This window comes from Papilio xuthus, unplaced genomic scaffold (genome assembly GCF_000836235.2).
Source record: "Papilio xuthus unplaced genomic scaffold, Pxut_1.1 DF825752.1, whole genome shotgun sequence".
NCBI lineage: Eukaryota > Metazoa > Arthropoda > Insecta > Lepidoptera > Papilionidae > Papilio > Papilio xuthus.
This window is the reverse complement of record NW_013532897.1, coordinates 90850-116411: the sequence shown is the minus strand read 5'-3', so window position 1 is coordinate 116411 and position 25562 is coordinate 90850. Positions and strand designations below refer to the sequence as shown.

Genomic DNA, 25562 nt, shown 5'->3' with positions numbered 1-25562 from the left:
TCTACAATATCATCTGGTTGATTCTCCTAAGGTGTTCAACAAACATTATACTGTAGATCTACGTCAAATACTTCCGTGTGTCGCCAGCCTAAACAAACTCATTAATGATAGTGCGTAGAAACACAATGCGCAGAGATAATGGCGACGAACCGATATCCTACTTACTGCAAATTGCGTTACCTCCTGCAGCATCCTAACTTGAGGTACATATTTAAACATTCAATGTCACTTTTAAACCTTATTGCATTGCTATAGAGTTGATTTTAATTAAATAAATGTTATGATTTCATTCATAAATTCACAGAACGACTGAACAGATATCGTTAAAATTTGGCATAGATTTTGAAATTGAAGAACACGTAGGTTATTAATTAAGTTTTTTTATGCCGCGTGAATGGAGTCGCTTACACCTAAGATAATACAAAATTTAAGAACACACATGTAGCTAAATATAACATATTATCTCTAAAGCATTAAAACTATCATGAAATATAATTCACTAACTAATTGACCATTGTCCCATCATCTTAACGATATTACAGCCTATACGAATTAATAAAATTTCATTATTTCCAATAATGACTTTTAATTTCAACATTCTGTTTATGTTAATATCATAATCGGTATTATATAACTTATATTGAATTGACATACATTTAAAAATATAAGGATTATTGCATACGATTCTTGAGATTATGAAACTGGTGATAAAATATTCAAATTTAAGGTGAGTTTCCACTCGCAGAAAAACCTGTGCATGAAGAGTGTATCTTCATATTTTAACTAAAACAATAAGAATTTCAAAACTAGTTTTTTTTTACAATAGGATATTTGAAACTTATTTCAAACTAGCTGCCTGTAACTTCGTCATCATCAAAAAGGTTGCGATTTGCGAAAATACAGATAACAATTTTAAAAATTGGCTTTTTGTTGTAATTTAAATGTTCACGAAATAAGATTTTCGATATAACTTATTGTAATAAAATCAACATAATACCACTAGAAATACATTTAAAGATGTCGCTTGAAACATTTGGAATAAACGGGGGTTTTCTTTTGAATTATTAAAAAGATATAGGTAACCTTACTCAGAACCTCTCTTTACAAAAATCTATTGTTAAACGTCCCAGCCTCGGGAGATAAGTAAACGAAATCGTTCTGTCATGAAACCAAACTACATTTGAGAAATGTTTTAAAAACTACGTAACAAAATAACAAACTTAAAAAGATTATTAACATAAATTATTTAAGAATATAAAATAAAAAAAATATAATCAAACAATGTAGATGTAAAATGTTTTAACAAGATAAAAACATACTAGACTTGTACATCTACTTTATTTTACAGACCATTAGACTTCGAGACACATCTAGAAATTCTAAAGCACTTTTAGCCAATTTTCCTTTGAATTTATGAAGCAATAGCACGCCCCGCCGCGTCACCGTCTAACCAAGAATAGTCAAAACCAATCATAATACCCACGCCCTACCATTCAATAGATGAAACATTCCAATTAAAAATTTCTATATCGTCTACTAAACTTTTATGTGTTCAATAAGTAACGAAGAATCGTAATATTGCATATAATAAAATTTTATTTTATATATTTGAATGATTATATATTTCTATACTTAACCTTTGGATTAGAGGTTGAAATGGAAAAATACCTGTCAGTTTCAAGATACTTGAATTCTATGGACAATGAAAAAGAGTTTTTATTCGATTCCATTATTAGTTAAAAAAAAACTTCGTTTATTTTTAAATTCAAAATAAAAGTATCTTATTTTCTTTTATTTTTACACTTCTAAATACTTTTAGAGCCTCTGGTATTATGAATGTTTATGAACAGTGACCCACTGCGTGTTTGCTCTCGTATCCTATATTAAAATTCCGTATATTTATTTCATTTAAAAACAAAACATGATATAATTAATTCAGCACATCTGTATGTTTGTTCACAGAGCGCAGTGAGAGGCTCGCACGGTTCCTGCACGCGCAGCACAGCCTTTAGAATATCGACGGTGAGTATGTGATTCGCTAAGAACTCTACAGTGATGCGTACTCGTTAAAATTACCAGCTCACTAACTAACTGCACTAATTAGGCTCTAGGATGTGTGAGAGACAGGACTGCGTCCCCTACTATTTGTCTACATCTTTCGTGCGAGTTTCATTCGAGATATGCACACAAAGTGATACACTCATTTTAGTATTCAATCATGTTTAGGAATATCATTGTTTTAATTTTAAAGTTATTATTTATGATTACGACTTGCTTTGTGTTAATGAACAAATTACCATTGTTGTAAGCGTTTATTAACTCGATTATGGATGATTATTATAGTTGATTTCAAAATCTCGAAGCAAACTCGCGAGAAACAAACGTAAACGTATAGTAAGAACCATAACAGCTCTTCAATGTACAGAGCAAACTAATAATATATACACATATAGCAGGTTGTAGTGCGTGGAAGCTCCCTGCAGAGTCTGTAGCTTAATTGCTCTGTGCCGACGTACTTATAGTTACAAGCACGTTTAATTACCGAACATCATGTAAACTGAATTTCGTGTAGATGTGACATGTGTTAACATATTATACGTAAGCTTTAGATAGCTGCCTTTAGAACTTAACGTAGCGGACTTAAGCCACGTGTGTACTTAGAACAACGTGTGATTCATAATAACAATAGCCGCCATTGCAACAATTAATAATTCATAAGTTACCGTATTCTTACGGCAAATGAAAATATCGTGATGCAACCTGCATATATCTGCAAAGAAATTCAAAGATATGTGTGAGGTCAACACTCGCACTGGGCCAGCGTGGCTGACTATGGCTTAGCCACCACTAATGTAGGGTAGACTTCGAGCCCCTCAGAAGGGCATGTGGTGAGCTGATGATAATGTTAATAATCAACTGCCTAATTAACCTTCAATGAAAATTTTAATTACAAATCATCTATTCTACATAACAAAAAAATTATTTCCGATTGCGATAAAAATTTGTCAACTGCCTTATATGCATACCGATGTAAACTAAAGTGCACTCGTGACCATCACTTCTTGTTCAACACCAACTCGGGCGTACCAACAAAAAAGCCAAGTCAAACATCGACCTGTAAAAGTCGAACTTCGGAAATGCATCTCCATAAAACGGCCGATGGGAACGTGAAAAACTGCACACCACAATTGGTCGGGTCGCCATTGCCGGGAGCGTTCACTTGTAACTCTTCCTCTCGACTCTTTGTTCTAATTGCACCTCCATACCTCCATGCGGTGACCGCGCCCTCTAACGAACTTCCAAAACGCTATTTTGTTCCACTTTTATTTTTATTTTATTCTCTAAAAAGTTCACCAACTCAGCTAGCTGTCACGCTCCGTGTGTGTTGAACATTTTTCAACAAAGTTTAAAGTTAGCCACGTTTTATTTTGCTTCGAGAATAGTTAGTTACAAAGTAGATTAACGAGCAATTGAAATTTCGAGAGCATTGCTAGTTGAATACGGGTTTAATAAACAGATTATTTGTTTAACTACTAAGTGATTGCTTTGTATTCTTCATAAAATTCAAAGTCATAGACAACTAATAACGCAAAATTAACACCAAACAGTTGCTACTCTATGGTTAAAACAAAATTAATAAGGCTAGTCAAAACATATTTGATATTTTAGTGTCTTAAGTCTTAAGTCTTAACAAATGTTTTTTTAGAACAATTACACTAACTAGGCATTAAATTTTATAAAACCACTGGATTTATCAACGCTTTTTTATAAATCTGAGTGACGTTACTGTAAACTGCGAGGGAACTAATTGAAACGGAAGTTAGATTCAGAGCGAGATCGCGAAACGAAACCCTAGAACTCGAAACTGAAGTAAAAATTAAGTACAGCCTTCAGCGACAGTAATAAGAGACTAGTGATGGGCTACTGACAAAAAATTAACGTTTTTTCGATTGACAAATTTAAAAATTATTTTTGAACAAAATAATTTTCTTTATACATTTCTTGTAGAGCGACGGTGACGCTGTGGTTAAGCCTTTGACTTGGTATCTGCAGGTCCTAGGTCAAATTAGTATTGCAAACCTCTATCATCTATATTTGTCTACGCTTTTTAGACTAGTCAGGATATTTCATGCTATATGCATTTTTATATATCAATTTTATTTATTTGTCCCTTCTACGATAAATCTACATCCATACATATAAATAAAATTGAAGTGTTGTATATAATATCGAGAGTAAAAATTCTATGAATTTTAGAATTAATATTATAAGTAGAACGAATAAAATCGGTATTTTTTTTCGTACCATAAAGTCGTAGAACCCGTTTTTCTAAAAACGTACATCACTATTTGGAATCGCTCGCGGCACTAAGAAACAACTCATTACTCATAATTAGCTCGCGCAAACTTAATTTACCACCGTACCGAGTAATACAGCTTGAGAAGTTGTTTTTCGCGTTTTCCGTCTCCTCAAAAAATCAGCTACATTTGAAGGAACTTGAGTGTTTGTTAAAGAAATAATTGGATATTTAAAGCAATTTTTTTTAATTAGAACCAACTCAGAAACAATTTAGTTCAAAAAATACGACCATTTGCGACATCAACCAGTGGTGTACGACAGTTAGTATACGTTAAAAAATACATGTATTCTTAGAAAATCAGTGTTCTAGATAAACTTAATTCGTAGAATCGCACAAAAGGCTATGCCTTTCCGGATTTAATTTCATCCCTTCACATCAGTAGAGCCCGCATCGGCCGTTACTTTTGTAATCTCCCGGGAACCGAGAATTCGTCACGTGGTTCTCGAAGTTTTCTCAGTTCCTCGTAAACTACAATCACTATCGTTGACGACAGCTTGCTCGAAGTTGACGAGTTCCAAGAACGTTACATAAAGGAAGAGTTACAAATAAAAAACTGGACCATTTTGCATTTACATACAGTTATTTTCAAAATATTGCTGTTTTAAATTATTGCTAAGGTTAAATTGTTTCATTGAATTAGCTTGATGAATGCAATAATATTTAAATAATTAATCTATTATTTTATACAATAGACAAAAAAAAGATCAGTCTGTATGTCAAAGTTAGTTACGATGCAAATAAGGAACATCCTATACATGACGTTCGGAATAAAAGGACCGCCGCGCCCTCTGTATATTTATTACGTAACTTGCCATTTATCAAAATAATTATAAGGATCTAAATTAACTCTTATGAGGTACTTGAAACAATTCTATTTAATTTAAAAGGATAAAAAGAAAGAGTAATAATTTGTAGCAGATTTAAAATGGTAAATGATTTTGTTTTTAAAATATAAAAGCTATTAGACAATTGGACAGTTTTACCGACATATAAAATAATCTTGGTCATTGCTCGTATATCATAAAGTTAGCAATAAAATGTCAATTTCGAATCATTGGCTCATTCGTTCAGTTCGTAAAAATTGATGGATATGTTTAGAAATGCAAACGTTTCTTGTAAATAAAATAAAAAGTTCTAAAATCTTCATTTTCTTTGATAAAGTATTCAAAATTACTCTATTAATTTACACCTTTTTTAGTATCGGAGAGATTAACTTACATCTATTGATAGGCTACATATTCGCCCAAACTTAACACGGATCGAATTAATTACGCTACTTTTATTCGCAGCAATATTAAAAAGGCGTGAGAACTAACACATATTATTATGTTTACACGCGTTGATAAATTGTAAAACCAAATACGTGTATAGCAAATGACAATGCGCTTAAACAAACCGCTATTTATATGAATAAAATATGAAAACAATTGTGTTTGTTTATCAAATTGAAATATCACTCATTTATTTTGTATCAATTTTGTTACACTGTTATGTTGTTATGTTCTATTTCCGTCCCTATTATTTTAAAGAATTAATAAACAAGCTCCACAAAATGAACGTAAATTATTGGTTTCACACTTTAGCTTTTTCCTGGCCAAAGTCTTCCTTAATCCTGCTTTGGCTTATCATTTTACAAACGAAATTTGAATTTTGATTTCAATCCTTTATTTTAACACATATTTAAAAGTTAATTTCCACTAGTACACCTATCACGTTTAGATGTCAATTAAAAAAAGACAGTCCTGCATTAGATCCCATCGTTCAAGGCGCGGTTAATCAGCGCCCGAATATAAACGAAGCGTTAATAGGCACCAAGTGTGACAGCTAATTTCCTGAAGGCACCGCCCCTCCTCCAGGTTTTATGGCCCCGATCTGGATTCCGGTCACGAAGGGAGTCCCCCCAACAACCCCCACTCGCTGGCGTCTCTGCATCTAGAGGGTGCAGTCATCAAGCCCCAAAACTTACAAATTAAAACGTGCTTAGATTCTTAGTATTAAGAATCTCAAAGTTTTAAAAGATAAGATTTAAAAGGACGTATCTTTTTAATCTTATCTTTTCTAATGTTTTCGTTTTATACCTAAGGCTGCCACATCAAAGCGTTTGACACGAAATCTTTATGTTTCTTAATATTATTATAGTATCATAGAGTAAACGGAAAGTACAAATAACAATTTGTTTCCATTTACTTTTAAAACAGCAAAACCTATTTCAATGTATGTTTGTTTCTTTTAAAGTTTATAGCCCGACACCGTTACGCTTTTCAGAGTCTGTACGTATGGACAAAAGAATGCACGAATAGAATTTAAAGCAAATACCACGCATACGCTGCAACGGACACGTACAAAGATAAAACCGCTTTCTACAAAATGTACCAATATTAGTTATTGTAACAAAAAAAAATATTCTTTCTGACCAACAGATATTTGAAAATAATATTTAAAAAAATTCAAACGAATATTTTGTTTCGGACTTTAAAAACACGTAATTATTGTCTACAATAATTAAATCATTATAAGATCTGTTCCTCAAGTGCGAAGCTAATAGATGGACTAATCTTTTATCGGTTAATAGTACGCCTCGTAATAAAGTCCGACCGCTTGTGCCGGCACCCAACAGACGAGTGTTTGATAGATGTTCAAAACTTTCCCGCGCCCAACAAGCGGCTATTAATTATTTGTTTGCAACTGCGCAATGTTGCCAGTGTTACACTTTCTTCGACCTTAATACTTTTCAATAGAAAAAAAAACCTTTTATTTCCATTTAGTATTAAATCAGGATAACGTGCTAAAATCGTATCGTCTTAAACAATAAATATTATTTTTTATTTAAAATAATGGGAAAGGGCAAACTCGGACATGTAAAGACGTAAATAACGATTATAAAGATTTATAGCTTAATCTTTTCCAAAAATATTCCGTTATTTATTGTTATCTGTGTCACGTTGGTACAAAATTTTGTCGCGGAATAAAGCGGAATCACAATTCGCATCGTTAATCTGACACGTGAAAAACTTTTGGCGCGCACATCAATAATCTTTCTGACAGTTAGGCCACCATTTTCATTTGTGCGCGAGTTACGTTCGAAAATAGAACAATAAAAGATTATGTTAGAAAAAAAAAATTGTCCACTCATTTTTGAGATAACGATATTTTAAAGTTTACGTAGATACATTGCTCGTTTAAAATAGAGTAGATCTGACTAGTAAATGTAATGCAGTAATGTAGATAGCGATAGTATTTTCTCACTTCGCTCGCAGGCGTTAGAAGAACGAACGCTGTAGATCAACTTCCAAGCCATTTATTCGCAAATCGAGTTATTGCACCTCCCGTGGATCGCTTTACACAGGTCATTTGTGGGAATTGCAAATATCTGAACGTTTGATAGGTAAGGAGATTTATGAGTCACTTAAACTTTTCTACATTTTATGTTTATATGTGCGGAAAAAATGCCATTTTTGTTTTTTTAAACATTGCCTGGCATTAAAAAATCACATGACTACTTTTAATTGTCATGATCACGTATCATTTCTATTGCTTTTGCTAACAACAAATATTTGTTCATTAAGTTACAATGATACTTTGGAAATGACATTTTGCAAAAGCTATTTGATAGTAGCAAACAGGCATTAGTTTTTTATTTATTACAGTACGCGACAAAGATAAATATGATTGTGTTTATCCTACGATGGCTCAGCAAACATAGAGCTCGACTATACGCTACCGCCCCCCCCCCTCACCAACCCGCCCGCCTAATAAAGATTCTATTACAGATAAAAAAACACAATATTAAATAACAAAAAACGTGTTGTTACAATAATTTTTGTTACCACAAAGTACATATTTTTTTTATTTTACGCATAGTAGAAATCAGAAATCATGATTCGATTCCTTAACACAAAAGTTTAATTTCATATTTTATTGTGAAATATATTTTCTCGACACATTTATAATGGCATCCCTTTCTTTCTCTTTATGAAAACAGAAACAACGGTATGTTTACAAGTTTTTCTATATTAGAATTAACCTATAATTAACAACTAAAATATTGTTGCATGTTTATTCAACTAAATTGTCGACTGCTAACAAAACAAAGACTATCCCATGATTTTCCAAAGTTACTTGAAAGCGTTAATGTCATTATTATACTTGTAATAAATTGTATTTAACTTTCGCGTGTCGTGTCGTCTTATTTGCCATACCCTCATCATACAAGCGTTACTCTTAAATATTTACATTAAATATACTCCAGTTTTATTCATACGTGTATGTTCCTTATTATGTCATAATATTTACTTATGGCAACCTTGTCCTTGTTTTTGTTTTTCATCTAATACAGGAACCAGAATCATATAAAAATATTGTTTTTTTTTTCGTCTAAAAATAACAATCTGATTACCGAACTCAGTGTTGTTTAATGGTAGATTTTCCATACTCAAACTACACTTAGTGTGGCCCGTAATGACTAATACACGGGTCAGTCGTGGCAGTAACTTTCTAACAATGTCTTAAACACAAAATTAATTTTATCTATAAATTTTTACAAACGTCCCAAAGCTCACACTTGTGTTTCACACAAGCAAATCGAGTTATGGATGTAACAAACGCAGTTATATCCGTTTATTTTGCACGTCCCGTTGCCGTATATCGCAAATTAAATTAAGCTATGTTCATGTATAATCCACGATGAGCACTGCCAAGCTTGGCCCGTCCTGTTGTCGTTTGTGAAAACACGACCCCGTAACAATTTATACTTAACATGCACTTTTTTTTACAAAATTTTGTAGTTACCAGTATTTTTAGCAAATGCTTTTTTGTTGTTTTGCACCTTTTTAGCCTTAAAGATAGCTTTTAATAGATTATATCCAACATTAGCTTAATTTTCAGAGAATTTTATGATAACGTTTAAACCAATTTCCGTGAACTTAACTCCTGAACAGGATTATAAAATCTGAAAATCATTAAAAACAACTAATTCTTTTCAGAAATTTGTCTGAAAGAACACATAGTCAACTTACTAATTCTAGTAATTCTTAAAACTGTAAAAGCCCAGTCTTTTGGCCTACGAAATTTCTTTTCTAGTTGAAATACAATATATGAACAAACAGATTCAATGCAAATTATTTTAACTTTGAATCGAACGTATTCTATCTCTATTGGTCGGGGCGGTTATTTCATGAACTAAACACAGGGGTGTATTCTGGAATACCGTGATATTCTTAGTAAATCCTTTGTATCACGCGAAACTGGTATAGCGTGTTAATTACAGACAGGACTCCGACCCTATGTGAAGAGCGATGAAAGGGAAGATTTTAATGTCATTAAAAGTATAAAATTTATGAAATTTTGCATCTTGAACCTGTGTATCATTTGCAAGGCCCATCTAATTTAAACAATTTGAATGTCGTAGACTTTAAAAGGCGATAGAAATCTTACAATTTTGCTTTTTTTATATATAATAAACCAGCGCTTCACTGTGATCATTCCAGTATACGAAAATTCATCCAATTGAAGTTATAAAATTTATTAACATTTAATAGTTCGGTAATATTCATATCAAATCATTTCAACCGACGCTAAATATTTGTCCTTTATTCGCCAACTGTCTTTTAGAACTCATTGTTTTGTTGAATTCATTTGATTATTTTATAAAACTACAACGAAAATTTCAACGCTAGTGTTGTTTCGTTAGAGTAAACAGTGCCATCGCCGAGCACGCGGTGTCTAGAATACACCCCTTTGTGCGCGGCTGTGTGCGTCGAGCGTGAACAAAATGGCTGCTTAGTGCGCGTCGCTTATTTGCTTTATTTGGCAACAAACATTCATTGTGCTGCAGGCTAAGTTTTCAGTACGTTTCGCCGTTTAAAATTGTACAATTTAATGACGAGTTTGTAGACCTGAAGCGACCACTTCTACCAGACACCACGTATTAAGCTTAGTTATGGTAAAAACATCTTGAAGAAACGAAGTTGTAGGAAGAATGTAAATTGTGTAATTTTTTAAATAAAATTTCAATAACCGACTAGATTCTTGTTTTGTTATATCAAGAATTAGACGAAGACGTTGACAATTATAGCCCCATCAGATACTAATTGACGATGTACGTATGTTTCTATGATGATACAACAAGATAAATTGTAGTTATAGACTAAATTTACTATAAACATCGTCACCTGCCCGCTACAGATAACTAATCGTGACTTTAAACAGCTGCTTGTTAATTTTATAAACTTAAAAACATAATATTTGTTATATTTTAACAGTAAATTTTACTCCAACTCACGCAAGTGCGACCCCAATTAAATTTCCGTTTATTTTTCAAGGGACGACGATAATATCACGTAATTCCCTATTTGTTTTTATCCAAATTAATAATTCGTCAGGGTTCGTTTGCTTCGGGGTCGCTTTATAATTATGGCGTTTATTCGATACAATGTAATTGTACCTTTTTACAATTTCGATCATTATTTCATGGTATCAATTGATATTATCTTTCACTTTGACATGATTCGTAATTGGATTTATGGCCTTCAAATAAATCAAATATTTGTACCGTAAATCCGATGTAACGATAAATATTTACCTCTATAATTTGTTTAGTGTTGTTTATAAATTAATATTTTATGTTACTTGTAATGAATCTGTTTACAATAGTGGCTCTTTTAAAGTCGCTTTAAACTTTCATATACAAAATGTAATATGCAACGTAGGAAGTGACCTAAATCTCGTCTCACTCGTTTCCCTATCGACAACAAATCAAACAAAGAATCGCTACTCGATTAGTCCGTACTCGACGTTTTTCATCCAATCTCCGGCGAAAATTAACAGCAAGAGAACAACAAAGTGAACACAAAAACAAATGGACTCCAGTGACGATACTCTACACTATCTCTGTCTTTTTAATGAAACAAATCCTCTTTTACTGGGAATAGTGTACTGTGAGCCTAGCACGTATAATTGTGACAAGCGTTATCGTATCGTCATTGACAAAATTTGTATTATTTGTGATCGTAATTGACGATGACGATAAGGAGACTTGTCGTAAATATTCGTGGTAGACCCACTATTCTTAGTTGTGGTGTAGAGAATAAGGTTCACGAAGGAACACAAAGTAAGCGAAGCACTACATATTATACATGCTTTCTAAATGTTCTTAAAAAATATTTTTTCTATAAATAAAAGTTGTTACTTATTATTTAATGACTTAAACACAAGCACAAACACACTATCCTTCATATTAGTATTTTTAATATCATTAAAACATTATCTCATATTTAAATTAACAAAATTAATAATCGAAAATGCAATCAGACTGAATTCTCATCACAGAGAGGTCACATTCATTCGATTCAAATATTATTAACCTCAAGCAAAATTCATTAAATAAATCGTTTAAACGAAATTGAAATTTAATTTTAATAATATATATGTTTCAAGAGATGACACAATGCGGTCTGAATATTTTCCCGAGGCCCGCCTCCGGCACATCAGTCCGTGTCCAGCGCGACACGCCATCGTGAATTAGCAATGCAAATGTCGAGCCCAACGTCTTTATGTTTTTGCATAAATTATTCAAAATATAACCACGCTTAATTAGCTAGATACCACGACGAATTTATTTTATAACAAAAGATAGAATAGTGAAAATATTGAACAATATAAACGGTTTTTTTTTGATGTTTTGTAAAGAAATAAAATCCAATGCTTATTTTCCTTCAAAAATTATTGACTCTATATAAATGATTATAGTATTGGAAGAAACGTCCTTAATTAATAAACTATTCCTTTTAATTTTGTTTACTAGCAGATAATTACAATAGTAATAATAAAGAGACTAAACTGATATATAAACACGGCTAAACACCGGACGTATATACGTGAGTGTTTAGCCGTGTTTATATATCAGTTTAGTATAATGTCTCAGGAAAGTTTGAATAATTAATTATAATAAAGAGACTAACTTACTTTCAAAAACAAGATAATCGAATAGTAATAAAATATACAGTTTTGTTATTATAATATTTTCGATTTGGACATAATTGAAATAGTAAATTAAATTATTACGCTTTATACCAATGACTGTACCAATCGAAGATACTCACATATAGCTTGTAGAAAAGCGTCTCGTTAAAAATAATTGCCTAGATTTCACTCGGATTACTAAACGTATTCCCTACGCTATAAATCCTGACTAGAACTAGCTGTAAAATGATATAATTAGGCGATGACGTGTTCACACGGCCGCCGCGATGTCTGCCGCGCTGAGGTCATAAAACGCGCTTATCTACTCCTAGGTCATTAGTTTGATATATGAGCCATAAAGACCCGATCCGATAAGGTCACGCCGGCGCTACCTCCTTCCAGCTCTTAAATTCTGACAGCGAGCTACGTGCCCGATACAACCAACTGGCTGTATACCATTTACTTATAGATATAGTCAAAAAACTAACTTTCGCCACTTAGGATCTAATATTATACATTTAGCAAGCTGTCTCCATAAAGTGTATAAGTTGGGACTTATGTATATTCTTGTAATAAGTTTTCGATGGGTTTTTGAAACCAACATCTCTGTATAAACATATCGTCATCTCTGTTATTATCTTTGACAACACAAAGATAATCTGTTTCTACGGAAAAATGGGGCTCAGAAACTCACGGTCAGATAATAAATAAAGGTGACTATTACACACTAGCAATAGGTCGTAACTTCGTCTACAAGAAATTTTAACTTTTTATTACTTGGTTAAAGTGTTATTTAGTTTATTTCATCAATAATTTTTTATTGTCCATTCCAATGTTACCCTTTTCACGGTCTTCTTCACCCGACATTATACGCTTGAGCGATTACTACATAGAAATAAATACACATTTTTGAAAATTTATGATCTATATACTACATACCCTTTACTAAAATAAATGTAACCTAATGAATTTTTATTTTTTGAAAGCTAAATTTTTCACCTTAAAAATGAAGTACATTCGCGAGGTCAACACTTCAATCTTTTGTGCGAAGGAATACGATAATCTGTATTCTTGGATATAAAAGTAAAATATCAGCCAGTATTTCAAGCCAGCACTCCAACGAATGATACTTCAGATTTTTTAATGCGAATTCTTCTTTGTAAAAATCAAACCTCAGGATACAAAATATTTTCGAATGAAATATTTGCACATTTTTTACACTCTATGATGACACTAACAAATAGAATTGAACACAGTATTTCCAAATTTTGATAACACGTTAATAAAGTCTAAACTATCAAAAGTAGCCAAAATGACGGAGATTCAAGTAACATGCAGTTAAATATTTCCAAATGTCTGTTGCCATTGTATTTATCACTAGTGTCATACAGGATGTTCAAATACGGTGAAGGGCCAATGCAATGGGTACAAAAGTCTATAGGGAGTGTTGTTTTAGTGGGTAACGGGACTCGGGTTAGTTGAAAACATATAAGCCTGAGCGCACATGTTGTCGGTTCCCTGTATAAAAAAAATTATAGAGTGTGCACGTATTGAAAGCTTTATAGAACTAAGGCTCCATCAAAGTGTCCTTCGCACTATCCATACTATAGAAAACGTTGGGTACAATACAAATAGATTCGACCCAGTTTGACCACACGACCTACTGAGTACTGAATAATTCAGCCGTGCCAAAAGCACTTAAGGGAACACAGAACGCTTCGTTTTATATTATAATAAAAAATATATTAGTGAAAGGGAAGAAAAAAGCTTTCCAATGAAATAACTTGATATTTTACGGTTGCGAGGCCCAAATGAATTTAAGATGTATACTTAGCATGGAAAAATAATAAAAAGGGAACAAATTATTCATCAATATTCGTATATATTGTTCATACTTATCGTGATAGAGTTAAATAAAATTTGGACAACCATAGAGTACTAATTTTAGTCACTTGGCCGACAATTTTTGTTAACCCATTTTTATAAAAACAAACAAATAACTTCTCTCAAAAAGCAAATAATAACGCAAGTAATCATGGCATTACCTTATAATGGCTTTTAATAGTAAATTCGTGCAGCGTGGATCGTTTCCACGGAGTAATTACGTGTTCGGACGTGTGCCAGTGGGATATTAATATTAATTGGCTCCCCCACAAAAGCTGGGCCGGCAAAGGTCTTAGAAAGTGACCGGAGTGGGCCGTGGCACTGCGCCAGTGCTGCCACCTTTGCCCCACTGAGCCAACATTTTTTGCTGATGCCAAATGAACCCGTAATTTAGTATTAATTCTATTTTCTTTGGTAATTGTTCTTACAGTATTTTTCGTTCTAACTTTTGATACTGATTCAACAGGTTAATAAAACGAAGTCGAATATATTCTTAGTTATTGTAAATGAAGAAAACCTGTAGAGTAAAATTTTTGTTAAAAATAAGGTTCATTCACATGTCACTATAATTAAAAACGTTCAGAATTCCATGATGGCGTCGATTCCCGGCTAACCCTCCGCTTTAAATTTAGAATATGTTTTTAACATAATGATATGCGATGTCCGTTTATTGGATTACACGGCGTGTGTACCGCAACACAAATTCCAGACGACATTAAAATATAGAGTCTGTAGCGTCGCGTCGCGTCGTCGTCCGGAAACGCGTCCGATGCATTTGGCCGCGAATTTACCCAAGTTATTTGCCGCGCACGTAGGGTTGTTGCGATTTTTTTTTGTTTTTCAATTTATCCTGCCATTGTTAATTTTACGTTTCGAATTTTTAAATCTAATACAGTTTAATTTAATTTATCAATTGATTTATTTGGCCGCCTCGAGTACACAATTTTTGATTTTAAATTTAAAAGTTTTTTTTCAATTTAATCGTAATGAAATTGTATAATAAATCGTGCAATATTTAATGGTAAACACAGTGTTAACTACTCTTTGTTCTCTTCTCTGTGATATATATAATCTTGCCGAATTGACTATAGCCTAGACTCTCCTGTTTCCTGTTCACTTTGGCTATAATTATTATATAGAGAGCGAGCAGCAGCCCTGTCCGGAGTATTCCTCTATGCACTAGCGTATTGTTGAGAGCTCTTGCCGCATCGGAACACGGTGCTCCGTTCCGTTTCGTGCCTCGTAAAGAACCCTTTATTGCCGTGTTCGCGTGTGTGCGTATAATTTACGACCTCAAAATCGAAAAAGAAAACGCCCCCGCGGCAGCCTATCAACTCGCACGAACCCTTGGGGTTTGTTGAACAAACAATGTGTAATTATTGATCAAATTTAATTTCACTTCACTATGAAATGCTTGTTTAACGTTTTTCAATGTCTTGTACTAACACTGTTTGTTATTTAAAAAGGTTCGGTGGTATAATTTATGAGTGCGTAAAGTTTATTTTATAGAACTCACAGGCGTCATCAAGCTACGACAAGTTCATAGAATTGTTATTTTAGATAATTTCTCTCTCTATTTCAATATATGGCTTTCAATACGCTTCATTTTTATTTAAAAATAGAATGCAATTCTCACGAATTTAATTTTAAAGTTTAAAAGCAAACAGAGTCTACAAAGAAGAGATTCAACACGGTACGATGTGTGTAATTTATTTTAATATTTAAACTATCGCCCTTTGTTCGACCTGAGCGGACGGAAGTTTCGGCCATTACGCGCGAATCTTGTTGAATTATTCTCACAAAATGGCGTCTGCGGTCACTTGTGTATTGTCCCGCGCAGGAACTGCTGTACCGGCGTCATGACCGCTAATTGCACTCGTAAAATGCACGCTTTTTGCGACATACGCCAATACAAAGTTCATACATTCCGACACTCTCTTGATGTATAATCGACGATAGTAATTTCATGCATATTTCATTAAACGAAATACCGTGTTTCATTGTTGTAATGTGTTAAATTTATCGCTTTAATCTTCCCTTCTTCGCCGTTCAATGGCGTATTGCGCCCGACACCGACGCAAGCCGAACGGCGAAAGGAATTCCCGCGCACGAGCTCATAAATCAAAACGGAACAATCATTTGTTTCAATTAAGAATCGTTATTATTATTAACAATCTGAAGCGACGAACGAGACTGTATACTATCTAGAAACAAATCCAACTTACGTTGATTAGGAATAGTTTCGTTGAAGTATTCTGTTCAACTAAACCGTTCATAAGAAAACAAATCGTACAAGATACAAAAACATTAATAATAATAAAAACATAATAAACACATTATCCTTTCCAATTATACTAATATACAAGGTTCTGATGCTACAAAAGCCTGCGGCCTGTATCCATTATGTTAATCAGCCGTACACAATACAAAGAAAATAATAAATTAGCAGGACAATACGTATCGAATAATCGATCGGACGGGGCATCGAGACGTTGACTTTTCAATTAAGTCGGCCGATCCTGAGCGGACAAGCGTCCGATTAATCAATCGGGCCCTCTATTCGAGTCGATATCTCGAGGGCCGTGCGCACCAATTATGCCAACATTGGGCCCTCGCTCGACGTCTGTGTCGACATCGACGCTCGTAGAGGACGTTAATTACAACGAGGTAATGTACGTAAAGATAATCGATGTGAGCCTGAATGAACATCGGTTTGCGAATTATTGATAGCTAGAGATGTTACAAGTACGGGCAAAATTTATATCGAGTGATTATTCGATACATGTTAACGATTGTAAGCAAATACCACGTCACAACACATATAGTAAATAGATAAATCTTCTGTCAAATCTACAACAAATCGATGTAAGAACCACAGACTATAATATTTAATACGATTGCGGTCTGTTATCGATCCTTCCGTCCGCGCGCAATTTGATCTATTACCGCTGCAATGGAAACCGATCCTGGATTACAATCTGCGCTCACAATACGATTGAGAGAAGATCATCTGTCATGTTAACAAATTATCCTTTCCTTAATTGATATAATTAACTCAATATCATTAAAAATCTCAGCAGCATAAAGGCTTTTAATATTTAAATTATAAATGTTATTTCCCAGTACGACAGTTTCAGGGTAAAATCAACATATTCAAACACATTTAATCCATTAAAAACAAAGTAGCATAATATCAACATTACCATAAACAAGACATATTCGATACATAAAATTTTTGGTGTCTCAAATGATTCACAGCGAAGCGTATAACCATTAACGGAGCCTCGACTTAATTAATTCTAAAAGCATCGATGTATCGCACAAATGTAATCGAATGAAACTCGCTAATATATCTCAGACGGAATGTCTACAGACTGTGGGAAATATCGGAAACTTTAACTATTTATGTGTCAAATCTATTAATGTGGCCAGGTTGACAAATAATACAACAACTACAAGAGAAAACAAACTCTATTGTTTACAAAATAAGGTTTACAATTCGTTGCATATATTTAGTTTCAAAGTGCATTCAGAAAAGCCGGTCTGTAATCGGATGTAGGCAATAAATCGCTACCCGTCCGGTCTCTACACGTGTACAGTACGGAACGTTCACACGATTAAACATGTTATCAAATATGAATCTGAATAATTTCAATGCAATCATTTTAGGAATTCCAATCGACGGACACGGCTGCTGGGTGCGGAACGCGAATATGTTACTCAGGAACTTACGTATCGTTACCTATTGTAATATAATGAACTTTATCTCAACTTCATGAGTTTAAAAGCAAGTAATTGTTGAAGAGTTTAAGAACAATTTACAAATAGACAGACTGCTACATGAAATTCAAATATAGAGTTACGATTTGACAAGTATTGAAAAAGGACTTAAAATTCGCTACCATACCGTCATACGTACACTTACAATGACGTCATCGGAGCACGTTCGAACCTTGTAAATGGGTCAAAGTTCAAGTCAACGCGCTGAGAAAGGTATCGTGACCCTTGTCACGACCACCATTGCCTACACCCGTGCCAAACTAATGTATACGAACATACATGTTGTATAAGCTACAAATAAATATGCTGTTTTGCTATTACTTAGTTGTATTTACTATGTCAATGATTGCAGCGTTCTAGACTTTCGACTTTCTTTTGTCATTTATCAAGATTCTTATTCATTTTACTGCTTACATTCAGTTATTTTAAATGATTTTAATGAAACACAACGCACACCAAAGTTCATTCAGGATTTTTAAATCCACTTTCTTCGGAATGACCTTTAATTACTATGAATATAATTAGCTTATGATACTCATAAAAGCCTGTCAATGTCACAAAGATTCGATATAAAAGTCGCTTGGATGCAGTGACCCGTCACATCCCTTATTATAACCACAAATCTTGCCCGTCCTATTAAGATAATATCAACAATTCGCCTACACAGCACAACCACGACCATTCCCCATAACTAATCCCTTGGTCCGTCGATTTGAATCGCAGATTTTTGCCGGATTAATTAGCATTACGTTGCTCCCAGCGCCCTCTGCCGGCGACGAGGCAAGCGAAGCGAAACGAAGCGAGACGTTATCGCTTACATATACGACCGGTAATTAATTTTGCTTGCGAAATGTTACTCTAAAAGATGATTTTTAAATGTAAAATTTAATGCTTAAATGTAAATTCGATACGGTTTAATGTAAAAGATCATATGTAATATTTATTTTAAAATATTGTCGAAATCATCGTTTCAAAATATAAAACAATCTTATGTATATACAAGTATGTAAAACTGAATTGTATCCAGAAATTTCTTTTCAAGTTAATAAGAAAGATGTTTTCACAAACGAAAAAATGTAACAATGTAAAAATAACATTCCATTCTGCGGAGTTGAAATCTCCTTAATTTAAATGCCGCTAACTGTTGGCGCTGAAAGGAAGCCTCAGGAAACGGGGGCGATACAAAACGCTTCAGACATTTTCTTACATTCTGTAAACTAAAAGCACAAAGCTTTCCCATTCACTCAGCTTGACGTCCAATGACGAGCTATGAATTTTTTTAGCCTAATTGGATTTTTGTCTCGTTACCGTTGCTTTTACGTTATTTTTTTATTCATAAATTGAATCGATAGTTGGGAAAAAATTCGAAAACTTTGCACAAGAAATTTTTATAAACAATTTGATAACAGAATTCGAAGCGATAGTTATTCAGTTATTACTTTTTAAAAAAAAAAAGATAGCAAAATTGGTGCTCTTTTTTTTCGAAGCATTGAAATGCAAACGTTTAATTTCGCTAACAAACAAAACACACGTATGGCTAACGTTCGATGTATATTTTTTGACAGGCAGCACAATTGTTACTTTTTTATTGGTAAAATAAATACCAGGGAAATGTTAACAGAATATACGGACTGTCTCTACATCGAGTGTTAACAAAGGAAGCAAATTTAAATTTAGTCTAAAAATTAATCCGGTCACATAATTTTTTTGGAACAAAAAATATTTTTAGACCATGTTACTTAACAGTTTTTACCTCTATTGTAAAAAAAACCATTTCAATCACAAGAGCTTTCAAATTAAATGATCCAATCTTATACTTTAGTGTAAAATATTTATGTCTGTTAACGTTGAAAGGAAATAGTTACGACTAGGGCTAGGACATTGTCACAATACGAGACAACAGCGCGATAATTTCTTAAGAATTACGCCGTAAACTTCGATGCTAATTTACAATAACGCTGCAACTTCTTGAGATATTCACGAGGCAATAATCGTTACCGCGAATATTGTTCACTTGAGAACTTTGCCGGAGTTACGGCCCAACACTAACTGCGGCTCTCGAATGTAAGGACTGTTCCACACGGCACGGCACCGGGCGACACTAAATGGGGTAAATGCATTAGTTGTTGGCCGGTTCAGTTTGTAAGATATCTTGTTACAATCGTTTTCAACTCTTTGTTCTTGTTATCTAAAATTTCAAATATGAGGTAGAACAGGATTCAATAATAGAATAGCAATTGGCAATATATTTTGTATTTGACTAGTTATTTTCAATTTTATATAGTAAAAACAAATATAGCAATAAATAGGAAACGGTGGAGCCCTTTAAAGTTAAAATTAAACGTGTGTATTCGTTCGCAATAATGTTTTAAATTTTAAAATGATAATTTTCTAAACTGATTATACTACTGAGATCAGTTGACGTCAAAGTTCCGCAATATAAAGCATCGTATTGGTGTGGGAGAGCTCTAACAGTAGGAAGCCACTTCAGTCTTGATTAACAGCCGTCCTGATGAGTGTGGTGACCACGGAGCGGATTCCGACGCCGGCAACATTTCCTATACAATTCTCGCTCAATGCTCACCATAGTATTAATGGCGATGCGAATTATCGTTAGCGCGCCCCGAGAACGTTTTAGTCAGGACAACACAAACTGTATTACACCTTAAGTCCAGTATACAAAGCTCAGATTACAACACACCAACACCCCAATTGCCATTGTGGTTCCACGAACAATGAACTGTTGTGGCAGGCAAATATAGTTCAATTCGTACTTATACATAAGGGAAATGATTAGTTTAAAGAGTTTGTGAGTTTCGACAATGGGCTACTCGACGATATTGCAAGACGGGGGCAAACTCAAATTAAGTCGGTTAGTTCGCCTCTGTGAACTTTTGATAATGTCGTTATGTTTTGACTATATAATTGCTGTACTTTAATTTTGCAGATGAACAGATTTCTAATCAATATTAAATATTTATGTAACATAAGGATACACTGTGTGAATCGACGGGGCAACGAAATTCTTTACAATGATGATACACATTTAAAATTAAAAAAGAACTATCAAATATCTAGTACAATTTCTTACTTTTCAAAAGTATCAAGAAACGCTAACCATCGTACATATTCTTATCTCTTACATCACTATATTTCTAATATCGCAAGTCCTATAAAACCAAAGCAAAGAAAATAAGCCTACAGAGCATCGATAGCGCTACATTTCACGTGAAGCTATCGCGAATCCGTTTACATCAACTTGTTTATCTATTTTGCATACCAACGGGAGTTTGGTGGAAATAATGGCGCAGTAAAAAGAAATACCTTATAAGCGAGACGAAATTCCATCACGCCGCGGCGGGAATGGCGGGAAAGGGTTCCCGGGGGATGTAATAAAGTAATTTATCCACTCCCGATAGCTCCCGATAACGGAGCAATAATCCTCCGCCGCAGCGAGTATAAGGAAATAACATCAGCTGATGATGGATTTGGGAGACTGGTGTTGATATCGCTCTCTGGACGGTTTGAATTTAGAATGCATGATTTAAAAAAAAAAACAATTCTATTGGTGTATCTATTTTGATGTTGCTATTTCTGAATAAATTCATTGTCAATATTTATAGTGCCAATAACAGTATTGAGATCGTGGAAATTATTATTTTTTATACTTTGTTATTGGTCTTTTTAAGTCGTTTTAGATAGCTTTTACAATCCACCAAAGAATTAAACGCTCCATTCAAATATTGGGCTCTATATGTAGTATGCGTTGTTAAGTTAATAAGGTGAGAGAATATTTCCACAGTATTCAAAGGTTATTTTTTTATGTAATAGCAAAATAGACATACATTCTAGTTATATATCTTAGTTTGTACCTAAGTAAACTTTTAAGAAAGCTAGAGTAAAAGAAATTGGTAGTGGCATGCAACAGACGCGGCACACGTGTGGGAGCTAAAATAAATTTAATCTGTATTTGGATCCAGTTCAGATTATCGGATATCGGATTTGAACTGAACCGAATGGATTCATGCAATCGGATTTTCGAGGAGGTGAAGAACAAACATTTATTGATGCCGCTACTCTAGTGAAAAGTAAACATTAGTTCAGCGGTTCTGCTCGTAATGATATAGGTATTAGAATTAATTTGCATGAATTAACCAACAGCCAAACGCTCGACGATATCAACGGAGAACAACAGAAATATAAACTTATATGAAAACAGCTTAACACTCACCGGTCTGGTTGCGGCACCGACTGGTTTCGATCGCTGTTAGAGATGGGCCGCGTCCGCGAAATAATACCAGTCCCACCCATCCTGATGAAGGGCCAACGATGGGCTCAAAACTAGTCGGTGCCGCCACCGGACGAATATACGTGAGTGTTTAGCCGTTTTTATATAAGTTTATTGTAACGTGCCACAAAAGTTTAAATAATTAAATCAGAAATATACTACAAAATTCAGTTTTAGAATCTTGGACTATCGGTGTACTATCACTAAAAATGTTTACGCAAAAAAATCGTGATTCATTTGTTTTCTTTGCGTAAATATGATTTTTTTGTGCAACTCTTGATATGAAACAAAGAAGCTTATATATTCATAAAGTACGAGATAATCTCTGACACATATTAAATCCAACCACAGAACATTCATATGCATTAACGTAATACAAAAACACTACCACATTTGTTAGGAATATTAACAACACCCCAATTAATTATTGCCCAACTAAAAACCCTTTTAACCCCATTTCAAATACAAAACGCAACACCGTAAATGGGAGTGGCAATTTATCTTTATAAGTGTTGGGGCATTAGTTTGCGATACGGGCCCAGCTCGCCCTTCATTACGAGAGTTGATCTGCCCTGCCCACACACAACTACCCTTACGACCTTTGCTTACTCTCAAAACTTCTGTCTAAAAAATACAGACATAACTAGTCTAAACAGCATAAATTCACACATTTATATTATCAAATAAACTTTATAGCATACCAATAAGAATATAAATTTTTATAGTTCAACGAGTCAAGTGGTACATTTTGATGTTTAACCCAATCTTACTAATATTATAAATGCGAATGTTTGGATGGATGGATGTTTGTTTGTTTGCAGGTATCTCTGTCTGGAAGAACAGATAGGCTAGTAATTAAGATATTTTAATTACGCGCGGACGGAAGCGGGCAACATTTAGTACCTTTGCCAAAATAATAAAATAACTCTTACTCCGTCGAATTTAGTAGATATTTTTTTTATATCATCCGCTTGAATGGAATAATTTTAAATATTATTCAATATCCTAATTTGTTTCCTTATAAAATCAATATAAATTTCTAGTAGTTAATAACGTACAATATCGAAACGGCACTCACAACTTGTCCCTGCCAATAAATAACAGTCAGATAAAACGCCGCCGCTATTGCTCGTTCATTATAAATACTTTATGTTATATAAAACCCAGCTCATCTTTAGCTAAAAATTGATTTTTACCGTGGGTTTCTGAGACCAAAATCCATTCTTAAAACATATTGCTATCTGTGCTTTGCCAAGATAATGACTGGGATGACATTTTTTATACAGAGTATTCTATAAATCCATTTCTTTCGCTAGTATATTTAAATATTATAATAGGATGCATATTAATAACTATAACATTAAAATACGACAAAGAATGTACTGAACCCACTTATTTCAAGCGTCGTACATCTAAAAGCTTATGGAGCGAGTAAATCCTATTTCTATGTGTTAGGTTACGATATTTATACACAAATCTTTGAACACAGGATGTGAGATATACGCTTTTGAATGTTTAGTAGACGATTACACTGACACATCTAGACTCAAGAGGTTACGACATCCAGTGATCACATTATTAAAATTAATATCTTTGTAACAAGTAGCTTTCATAATTTTACGTTTAAATTCAGAAACCACGTCAAAAAAAATATTGTATTAAAGTTTTTTTTATAAGAACCTTTATTAATGTAATCGTTTTTCATCACACATTTTTGCACTATAAGGAATTAGGTAAAGCGACTTCTCTTGGCTCCATTAGCGAATAATCCATCTCAGTCGATAGCATATTCCTTTTACGTGGTGACGTCACATTACCTTGTAATATTGATACGTCATATGTTGAGCGATAATACATTGATGTAATATTTTATCATAGACTTTAGACGTCATGAAAACCAATAAGTTGAAGCATGTATGTAAGCGCTTTATACATCGCGACAGAACGCTATAAAACTGCCTTAAAACAATGCAATTTTCTTTACTAAAACCACTGCTATAACGACTGAATATTGCAGTTCATATCGATGTCTTTATGACAGTAAGTAGGCATTTAAAATTTATCACTATACAAACTGTAATTACGTATTGTCCTTCATTGTGTAATTTAACAAACGTCCTAGTGTTAGACGCGTCCAAACATTTAGCCAACACAATACAAGCGCCCAAAATTCGTCGGAGCCCCCGGGCCACGTCTGCACTGAGTTATTTACGCGCCCGCATGTGACGACGGAAACGGAACGGGCTCCACTCGTGTTAATCTTGAATTATTTACCAAATTGATGAGACGGAATAAACAAACGCTCACGCTAACGGCCATGTATCAGCCATTACGTGAACACCTCTTACGCTTTACGCCTACAATAAGCATTGTTATATACGTTGTTCGTACATTTCCATACACGAAACACATGTATATAAACATCTTGACAAAATAAACATAATATGGTTCGTTCTAACTTAGGTTATGATAGTGAAGAGTTAGTACTCTGACGTTTCCGTGGACAACGTAACTTGCAAGTTCTGATTGACTCACTGTGTTACAAACAGAAAATTTAATCGTATTTTTAAAAAGATTGTTTTTCGCATAATAAAATTTATTTTGATCGTCACCATTCACGCTATCGAAATAATATCATCTATATTTTATGAATTGTATTATATCGATTCTTGTAAAACGAATTTTCGTTTAACGAGCTGGCAACATTGATTGTTAAAATGGCTGCGCAAAGTAACTGGTGGAAAAATGGGCTCGAACGAATTACATTGAACGGGCTGTATTGTGCGCGAAATGAATTCCAAATTTGAAAATTGGCTCTATTTAATTCTGGGTTTTATTTTTTTGTTTCTTTACTTTTCCAATATTGTTTAGCCTTTTGTTTTTATTATTTAACATAATTCTTTCCAGTATAATAATTGGAAAGAAATTGATTAAAATAAGAATCGATATTGTTTCAAATTCATCGATTCCGATGAAAAATAAAAAACTATTTATTGTAATTTCTGCGTAAATTCAACGGCCACAAAAGCTCTTCTTTTTTATGACTACATTATAGATAGTAACAAAGCCTAATCGATTTTATAGTATTAATAAATGTCTCGTTAGGTTTTATATAAAAAATATTAGTCTAGACTGCGGTTTAAAATTTTATTATCAAAATGCATTATAAAATCCAACCGCTTTTATCTACACCATTGAAAAACTTACAATACAGATATTGTTTTAGAGTTATTTAATGCCAACATTAATATTAAAAGTATCTTTAATTTACGTAAAAAATAACAGTTTTAT

At 33.6% G+C, this 25562-nt stretch overlaps 1 protein-coding gene across 1 annotated transcript in view; it reads left to right on the top strand.

The window, feature by feature from the left end:
• The window catches only part of LOC106125884 (carboxypeptidase N subunit 2-like), a 195490-nt gene that overhangs the window by 145818 nt on the left and 24110 nt on the right, over nucleotides 1-25562 (top strand). The window contains exon 4 of the mRNA XM_013323292.1: nucleotides 1963-2022. Within this exon, the coding sequence (XP_013178746.1) occupies nucleotides 1963-2022 (60 nt within the window). The remainder of the gene's footprint in view (nucleotides 1-1962; nucleotides 2023-25562) is intronic.